Here is a 9,137-nt window from a genome sequence, read left to right on the forward strand (position 1 = left end):
TGGAATGCTTTTGCAATCTTAATCCTTTCTGATCTTTGAATAAGCCTGTGAGGTAGGGACTCTGTTGTCGTCATCACATAGCCATGGATACCAAGGCTCCCAGAGAGTAAGAAGGTTTAAGTGGGAGCAAAGAGGCAAGACCAGAGGTTCCCTGTGGTGGCTCCCTCTAAGCCCGGGTTGAGGCTGGTGAAGGTCGCTGCTGCCAGACTCCTTTCCTTGGGTCTGGCCAGTACCCTCTGGATGTGGAAGACTCAATGCTTTCCCTCCTTCAGATAGTGTCCCCTGCCTTGTAGATCTGGGATAAATACTCAGTGATCATACCTTCTTCAGCAGAGGTTGCAAACAGGCTGTGTTTAAGCCACTGTGACCTGTACAATGTTTAAAAAAATTTGAGTAATCGCCAACTTTATTTTATTAGAGATGCCATAGCAAAGTACCGCAGTGTCTGGCACAGAACAACAGAAATTTATTGTCTCACTGTTCTAGAGGTCTGAAGTCCAAAATCAAAGTGTCAGCAGGGCCACATTCCATCTGAAGGCACTAGGGAAGGATCTGTTGTACAGGCTTCTCTCCAAGCTTCTGGCAGCCTCAGGCATTCTTCGACTTGTGCATCACTACAATCCCGAGTTGATCTTCATATCATCTATGCAGTCTATCTTTGTGTCTAAATTTCCTCTTTTTATTTATTTATTTTTTAAAAAGATTTTTACTTATTTGACAGACAGAGACCACAAGTAGGCAGAGAGGCAGGCAAGAGAGAGAGAGAGGGAAGCAGGCTCCCCGCCGAGCAGAGAGCCCGATGCAGGCTCGATCCCAGGACCCTGGGATCATGACCTGAGCCAAAGGTAGAGGCTTAAACCCACTAAGCCACCCAGGTGCCCCTAAATTTCCCCTTTTTATAAGGAAGCCAGCCAGAATGGATTAAGGCCTACCTTAATGACCTCATTCTAACTTAATTATCACTGTAAAGACCCTATTTCCAAATAAGATCACATTCTGAGATACTGGGTTAGGACTTCAACATATCTTTTTTAGGGGAACACAATAGCACCAACAGCTAAAAATAATGGCCTTCCTCTTTAGAGGTGCCATAGTCCTCACCCCTTCCTATCTAATTCTTGAATCCATCACCAAAATGTACTGCTTCACATTTATAATCTCTGCCTTGCAACTGAGAGACCATGATGAGAACAAGAAACTTAGTGGGCCCCTACTCATACACTTCTCCACTTAGAAAGCTAGAGGGTGTTAGGGGGCCCCCAAAGTGTGTCTTCCTTACTTCCTCTTTCCTTTCTGGCAGCTTGCAGCTGGTGTTGAAACTGAATGGAGTCATACATGGAAGGAAACTGGGTCCCACCGAATCAGACTTTAGATCTGACCACAGTCCAAGAATACTTGAGACTTTGCATGAATGAGAAACTCACAAGTTGCCTCTTGTAGAGTTCACTCAAGGTCTCCAGCCCCTTTTCTTCCTTAATCCTAAAACACTAGATACACGGAACAATGGCAAGCTTTGTGACTACACTCTTACCACTCCACCATGCTGCCTTCTCTGAGGCTCAGTTTCCTGTTCTTTAAGATGCATCAAGAACCAAGTGGGGGTAGTCTACATCAGTGGAGTCTAGATGCTCTCAGGAGGTGGGAGTGGGGTGAGGAGCAGAAGCAAAGTGGAGGGCAGAACCTCCCTGCCTGGGGCAGGGCCATGGCCAGCCTCAACTGAAGGAAGGGTTTCCAGTTGAAGGTCTGAAGATTGTTGGAAAGATCAGTTGTTGTTGTTGTTTTTTTCAAATAGCATCACTCTACCGAATATCGGACTTTAACAAGTTCCCCCAGGTGATTGTTACCAGAAAAGTTTGGTAATCATTAGACTGCAAGATTTCTAAGGGCCCCTATAGTCTTTAGACAATCTCCTAAAACCAAAGACCAAAAACCCTGGGGGTGCTAGATTGAGAATGAATTCACCAAACTACAAGTGGATCAGTTTATTAAGTAGGAAGTGAAGAGAGTGAGGCACAAATACAAGTATGCAACACCCAAACAAACGAATCCGAGATTCCCGAAAAAACACCTGTCAGTTACACAATTGGCCACTTCCTCGCCCGCTGATAGGGGCCTTGTCAGGGGAGACGAAGGAATAAGTCAGGTAGCGGGGCCGGTGGTTGCTCCTGGGGCCGGGAATGATCTCCGTGTAACGTTCAAGGCCAGGTCTCGGACTCAGGATCGAGACCTCATAGCAGATGCAGCCAGACCCAGCAAGATGGCTGCGACCGTGAAGCCCTGGGCAGCGATCCGAGTGCGCATCATGAGCTGAGAGCGCCGGCTCTGACCCCGGTGGAAGCAGTAGAGGCCGTAGGTGAGGGCGGCCGCCGTGCCCAGGCAGCCTGAGGAGGGGACAAAGTAAGTGGGGGAGTAGCACGTTCCGGCCCTGGAGGCCCCTCCCCGCCGTGGGCCTCCAGTACTCGGAGTCCAGAGCTCTTGAGTAACGGCGGAGGCAGAGGGGGCCTAGTGGGAGGGTCTGGCGGAGGAAGGGTCCTCCCAGTTACAGCGCTCGCCCTATCTCAGGGCCCCAATCCCGCCCAACTCCTGCTCCAATCAGGATCACCTCTCACCCCCCCGGCCTCGGCGCCACAACTGTGGTCCGCTCTCACTCCCTTCCCCCTTGGCACTCCCGGTCCTCACCTAATTCATTCCCTCAGACATCACTATCCTCTCCGTCTACAGTTCCTATGACACCTGCTTACCTATGGGTACCATTGGGTTCTCGCGGGTCTTGCGAATAAATTTTTCCTTGAAGCTTTCTTGAGTGCGGTAGATACTGGGGCTAAAGCCCTCAATGACTGGCGGCTGTGCTGGTTCAAAGGGTGGCCCCGGAGTCACAGGACCAGGAGCCGCCATGTCTCGGGAAGCTGCTTTGGGAAAAAATGCGAACGCTAAGCTCCGCCTTCTGATGAAGTCATTGAGGGGGAGGGGCGAAAGGGCTTTGCTGAGCTTGTACGCAGACGCCAACCGCTCGTTGCATTCTGGGAGTCGTAGTCATTATAGTAAGATGCATGAGGTCTCTATAGGATGGACTACATTTCCCGAAGAAGCCCGCAAACCCTTGCGAGCATCCACAGGAAGTAGTCGGAGACACGAGGCGCTGCGTGTGAGAGGCATCCAGTTCTAGTTGTCGGTTCGGTGGTCAAGGAAATGCCCAAAGCCAAGGGGAAGACCAGGAGACAGAAGTTCGGTTACAATGTTAACCGGAAGCGGCTGAACCGGAATGCTCGACGGAAAGCAGCGCCACGGATCGAATGGTGAGGGGACCGGGGTTTGGAAGGCAGGGGACCTCGGCTAGGACGGCCGGCGAGATGACGGTTCCGCGATCTCTCTCTCTTTGCCTGTAGCTCCCACATCCGACATGCCTGGGACCACGCCAAATCCGTGCGGCAGAACCTGGCCGAGATGGGGTTGGCTATGGACCCCAACAAGGCGGTTCCCCTCCGTAAGAGAAAGGTACTGACGTGGCAGGGTCCTCGCCCTTCATCCCTGTTTGCTTCCATACTTAGCTGAGTTTAAGAACTTCTTCCTGTGCATTGCCACGCTTACTACGCCTTTCCTGGGTTTGCCAGCTCCGGCAGCTTGCACTGACTGTGGTTGAAGAACTCTTTACTACCTCCTCCTATTTCCCAGCACACATTGGACCTGGGTTGGAGCTCCCCTCTTTTCTTCTCCACTCATTTTCTTTATCCCTCCGAAATGAGCTTGTTTGGGTCCCTTGGGATCCCAATGGTATGTCTCAGGATTTATCTTTTTCTGCCCTTCACTCTCCTACTAAGGACTCCCCAGAGTTTGGGATTTTTACTTACTCTTACACCTTCCCCCAGTCATCTAATATCCTTGGTCTGAGGCTTCCTTAGTTTCTCCCAAATAAGTCTTTTTCTGCACCACACTTAAAAAAAATAGAACTCTTTTACCCAGTAATTTATTCCCAGCTTTAACTCGTAGCACTTGTAAATACTTGATGGTGTTTTATATATGTATTTGTTTATTGCATGTGCCTCTTTCCCTCAACATAATCTTCTTGGGGACAAGGACCTTGTGTCTTGTCCAGTGGTGGTTAGAATGTGACTAGTGCTCAATAGTTAACCTAATGAATGGACTTGCTGATTGGATTTGTCCCATTGTTATTTATTTATTTATTTATTTGAATACTTTTTAAAGATTTTATTTATTTATTAGCAAGCTGAGAGTGGAGCACGGGAAGGGCAGAGGAAGAGGCAGACTCCCTGCTGCATAGGGATCCTGACATGGGGCTCTATCCCGGGACCCTGAGATCATGACATAAGCTGAAGGCAGATGCTTAACGGACTGAACCAGCTAGGCACCCTGTGCCATTGCTTGTAGATAAATTTCTTCTTATCCCTTCATGCCAGAGGAAAATGGCAGTACTGTTTCTTGATCAAATGTGAAGCTATAGCCAAGCACTGTCAAATTGCTTCTCTTCATAGAGAAGATATCTGCTATCTTTTCATTGTAAATTATAAAGAGCTTTCAAGGGCATTGTTTCATTTGATTAGCACACATGAGGTGAGGTAGCATTATGCCCATTTTTTAGATAGGCACAGAAAGATGACTTGCTTCCTTGAGTCCCTTTTAGAAACCATAAGGCCTCCAGGGCACTGGTTGTCTCCGTCATCTGTTCCTGCCTGAGTATGTGTCGGGATTCTTATGGATAATCAGTTGTGTTGGGATGGGCAGGAGCCTCTAGAATTTTCCCTCTCTAAGATTCTTCCTTTGTCTACTGGTCTCACAGGCTGTGTTCTCTGCAGGTGAAGGCCATGGAGGTAGACATAGAGGAGAGGCCTAAGGAGCTTGTGCGGAAGCCCTATGTGCTAAACGGTGGGTGCTGTCCACATTCCTCTAGTTCACCTTTCCGCACAGTCAGGGCCAGAAAGGGCCCTCAGATGTCTTCATTTTACAGATGGAAAAACTGAGATTCGGAGGGAAGAAGGGAGCTGGTCCAGGGCTCACAAAGTTAAGACTGTCTCTGACTGGATATTTTTAGTCTACTTAATAAACTCAAACATGTGAAGTGAGGTCAGAAATGTTCAGGGAGGATGCAGCCAGGTGCCCAAGAGGATAGAAAAGAAACCAGTGTCTCAGACATATGTTCAGCTTGTCATGAATTTAAGGATGAACAGATTTTTATAGATTCCACCATCTTATTTAGTCTTTTCAGTTACAAATCAGTTTCATATTTATTAATGCTATAGAGACTGAATATTAAAACAGAGTAAATTCTACAGGGAAGCAGGAATACTCTGAAATTCTCCACTCATCTTCCTCTTACCTGTCCAAGATGTTAACGGTTCTCCTTAAAAGGGTTTTAAATGGCCAGGCATTTGATAGAGAATTTCTTGAGTTCCTATCAGTGATTCTCATAAGAATTCTCGTAAGAATTACTGCAAAGGATTGCATGAATAAAATTAGGTGTATTTTCTGTCAAATTTCTAAACTTTTTACTTCTTTTTATTTTATTTTTTTACTTCTCATTCTTTAAAGAATTTTTTTAAATTGTGGTAGAAAACTTATCAAGTTTACCATCTTAATCATTTTTAATTATATAGCTCAGTAGTGTTAAGTATGTTTATGTTGTCATACATTAGATCTTCAGAATTTTTTCATCTTCAGAAATGGAACTCTACACATTAAACAACTCCCCATTTCCCTGCCTCCCTCCCACCCCTGCCTCTGGCAACCAAGTCAAAGATAATTTTGACTATAAGCACTTAACCCCTGGATAACATTTGACCACCTTGTTTCCCTGAGCTGTTTTTCTCCTACTTGAGAAATGGGGAGTATTTGCCTACCTATTTAATTTAATTAGTTAATTTAATTTAATTTTATTTTTTTATTTTTTTTAAAGATTTTATTTATTTGACAGAGAGCGATCACAAGTAGACGGAGAGGCAGGCAGAGAGAGAGAGGGAAGCAGGCTCCCTGCTGAGCAGAGAGCCCGATGCGGGACTCAATCCCAGGGCCCTGGGATCATGACCCGGGCCAAAGGCAGTGGCTTAACCCACTGAGCCACCCAGGCGCCCTAATTAGTTAGTTTTAAAGATTTTATTTATTCCAGGGAGTAAGGGAGAGAGTGAGAGTGGAGAGAGAAGTAGAGGGAAAAGGACAAGCAGACTCCATGGTCAGCATGGATTCCCACATGGGGCTCAGTCTCACGACCCATAAGATCATGACCTGAGCTGAAACCAAGAGTCGGATGTCTAACTGATTAAGCCACCCGGATGCTCCTGCCTAGCTATTTTAACAGTGAAGGCACAACTTGTGGTATGCAATGTGTCTTCACCTTTGTACCCAGGACCCAGTACTAAGTAGAGATTATTAATTTGGTCCCTGCCCTTTACCCAGCTGAGACCCAAGAGAGATGACTTACCTTTTAGGTAGTTGCCATAGTGATAGATGATTGTGTCATAGGCAGGGCCTGGAATCCCAGGGGCTGAAGAGCACTGAATTTGGGGCTGGAGAGGCAAAGCCCATCTGATGGCCTTGGTTTGGGATGGGTGAAAGGGTGATTGGGCAACTTAAAAAGTACGGGAGGCAAAACGTCATTTTCTGTGTCCTGGTTTCTCTCACCCTAGACCTGGAGGCAGAAGCCAGCCTTCCAGAAAAGAAAGGAAACACGCTGTCTCGAGACCTCATTGACTATGTGCGCTACATGGTGGAGAATCATGGGGAGGACTATAAGGTGAGTGGTTCAGGCCTGGCAGGAAGAACCACTTAGGTCTGTTAGGAAGGTGCCCTGGACCATTTGGGGTCTGATCTTATCTCTTGCCTGAGACTGAGTGCAAACGAAGGAAAGAGAGACTTTAGGAAATTGATCTCATGGACAGATGCTTGTAGCCAGAACTGACTGATTGGCCTGTGGTTTATTCCACTCAGACATGTAGTTTTATTTGCATGGTATTTTTAAAGAACTTGAACTAGGTGCCATTTTAATTATGAGAGTTTTTGAATTAAAGGTACTATTTTTGACTTCTCTTAAAAATTGGAAGATCTGGCTGCACTGGATTCTGGTGCCCAGATGGGATCAGTGAGCTATGGATGGAGCATTAGCCATTCATATCTGGCCGCAGCCTGCCTTGTTCCCAAGGGCATTTGCATCCATTTCCCCACATACACCATGGTTTTTGAGGTGAGGAACGTGGACTTCAGGGACACTAAGTGGCTTGCCCAGCCCAGCTCAAGCAGTACTAGGATTTGAAACTTTGCCTGTCCAGCCCTCCTCAAGTGGCTTCTCCCTTCTTAGGCTATGGCCCGGGATGAGAAGAATTACTACCAAGATACCCCGAAACAGATTCGGAATAAGATCAACGTCTATAAGCGTTTTTACCCAGCGGAGTGGCAAACCTTCATTGATTCTTTGCAGAAGAACAAGATGGAGGTTGAATGATTGGCTTATGCCTGCCCTAGGCTGAGGTCTCCTCCTGGACCAGAGAAGCTCAAAGCCAGGGTTTAAGGCAAGGAGGGGCATGTGGCTAGATGAGGCTGGTCAAACCTCATGGAATCAGGTTACATACACATGCACATGCATGCACACACTCATGCTCCCCTTTCTGAAGGGAAGGAATGGTCTCCAAGAAGCTTCTGAGTGCCCTGAGAAAAGCCAGAACCTACTGTTTTCAGAGTGGGTGGGTGGTTTACGTATAGCCTGTATATAATAAAAAGACTATTTTACTTTTCTGGTGGTTGTGTGTTCCCTTCCCAACCAAGCTCTGGGACTGTCCCTGTGAAAATCCACTCGGCAGGGCAGAGAGGCCATCCAGCCCTTAATGTGCCACAGTCGTCCTCCCCTCTTAGGTGTGGCCTCCCTCCTCTTGTCCTCTGTTCCGGTTGCATTGCTCTTCTTGGTTTCCTGCACAGGATTAAGCCTTCTACATAAGCCTGCTGCTAACCTTGGGCTGCTTAGGAGGTATGTCTCAGTAGATTGGCTCAAGGGCCAGAGGGGAAGTAGCTGGATTGCTGCCTTCTTATGACTGGCCTTCACTACTCGTCTTGAGATTGCTTGCTCTGAAAGGAACCTGAGGCCCCCAAGTCCACTGAGACTGGTGGACTGCTGAATAGCATCTGTCCGCCAGGTACTGGGTATACACTGTGTGGCCCTTCTCTGGGGTAGGCCTGCCTAATTTGGCTATGTGAGGTGATGACACACAACAGGATCACAGGCACTGTGGGGTGGGCACTGGGCATTTTCTGCTTTTGATACTTTATCTTGAGCTATTGTAGTACAAAACCCCTCTCATTGGGGTGTCTGGGTGGCTCAGTGGGTTGGGCCTCTGCCTTTGGCTCAGGTCATGGTCCCAGGGTTTTGGGATCGAGCCCTGCATCAGGCTCTCTGCTCAGCAGGGAGCCTGCTTCCTCCTCTCTCTCTGCCTGCCTCTGCCTACTTGTGATCTCTCTGTGTCAAATAAATAAAACCTTTACAAAAAAAAAAAAACCCTCTCATTCCTAATGTTTCGCCTAGAAGGGCACCTCAAATCTGGTTCTCCTTATTCCTCTTTAAAAAGATTTGTTGGTGTTTTTATGCAGATCAATTCACATAAAGTCCTGCAGGGTGTCTGGCTTCACCATTTTACAGGTAAGGAAACAGGCTTGAGAGGCCAGCGTAAGGTCTGAAGTCAAGTCAGTACAAGCGCTAAGCCTGGGTTTTCACCTGCTATATCCTCTCCATGAGCCCCTGAAGGCAGCCTATCTGTCCCATGCTATCAGGGCAGGCTGGAAACGGGGCCCCAGAAAGCCCTCCTATGCTGGCTTAGCCCCCAGCAGTGAACTGGCCCTTGTAGCAGTGTGCACACAGGCTTTGGAATCTAGTCTCCAGGTAGGGGATTCTGTATTTCAAGTATGTTCCATGCCCAATTTGGGGCTTGAACTCATGACCTTGAGATAAAGAATTACATGCTGTACCTACAGACTGAGCGAGCCAGGCATCCCACTCATGAGGGCTTTTATTTGGCCTTATAACATCCTCCATGGTATTCCAAATTCAGGCCTTTGACAGCTGTCCCTTTGTTTGTTTACCCAATTCAGGTGCCAGTTTTGGAAAGCCTTTTCTGCCACTATCCCCCATCCTTATGCTATGTTAA

General features: G+C 47.3%; 2 protein-coding genes across 3 annotated transcripts; one reads left to right on the forward strand and one right to left on the reverse strand.

Moving 5' to 3' along the window:
• Positions 1-1,967: 1,967 nt before the first annotated feature.
• HIGD2A (HIG1 hypoxia inducible domain family member 2A) lies at positions 1,968-2,980 on the reverse strand. The gene is made up of 2 exons (XM_004737557.1): positions 2,742-2,980; positions 1,968-2,381 (listed from the first exon to the last, which is right to left on the reverse strand). The coding sequence occupies exons 1-2, from the start codon at positions 2,893-2,895 to the stop codon at positions 2,215-2,217; spliced, it is 321 nt and encodes a 106-aa protein (XP_004737614.1). The 5' UTR covers positions 2,896-2,980; the 3' UTR covers positions 1,968-2,214.
• A 63-nt stretch (positions 2,981-3,043) lies between these two features.
• NOP16 (NOP16 nucleolar protein) lies at positions 3,044-7,736 on the forward strand. Of its 2 annotated transcripts, none has more exons than XM_013059567.2 (5): positions 3,044-3,296; positions 3,387-3,495; positions 4,796-4,881; positions 6,636-6,742; positions 7,304-7,736. In XM_013059567.2, the coding sequence occupies exons 1-5, from the start codon at positions 3,263-3,265 to the stop codon at positions 7,445-7,447; spliced, it is 480 nt and encodes a 159-aa protein (XP_012915021.1). In that variant the 5' UTR covers positions 3,044-3,262; the 3' UTR covers positions 7,448-7,736. The 2 variants fall into 2 exon arrangements, with proteins under 2 accessions (XP_012915021.1, XP_004737613.1); XM_004737556.3 differs by having other exon boundaries at positions 3,054-3,296; positions 4,812-4,881.
• The last annotated feature ends 1,401 nt before the right edge of the window (positions 7,737-9,137 follow it).

Source organism: Mustela putorius, unplaced genomic scaffold (assembly GCF_011764305.1).
Source record: "Mustela putorius furo isolate JIRA1106 unplaced genomic scaffold, ASM1176430v1.1 tig00000145_pilon_pilon_pilon, whole genome shotgun sequence".
Lineage (NCBI taxonomy): Eukaryota > Metazoa > Chordata > Mammalia > Carnivora > Mustelidae > Mustela > Mustela putorius.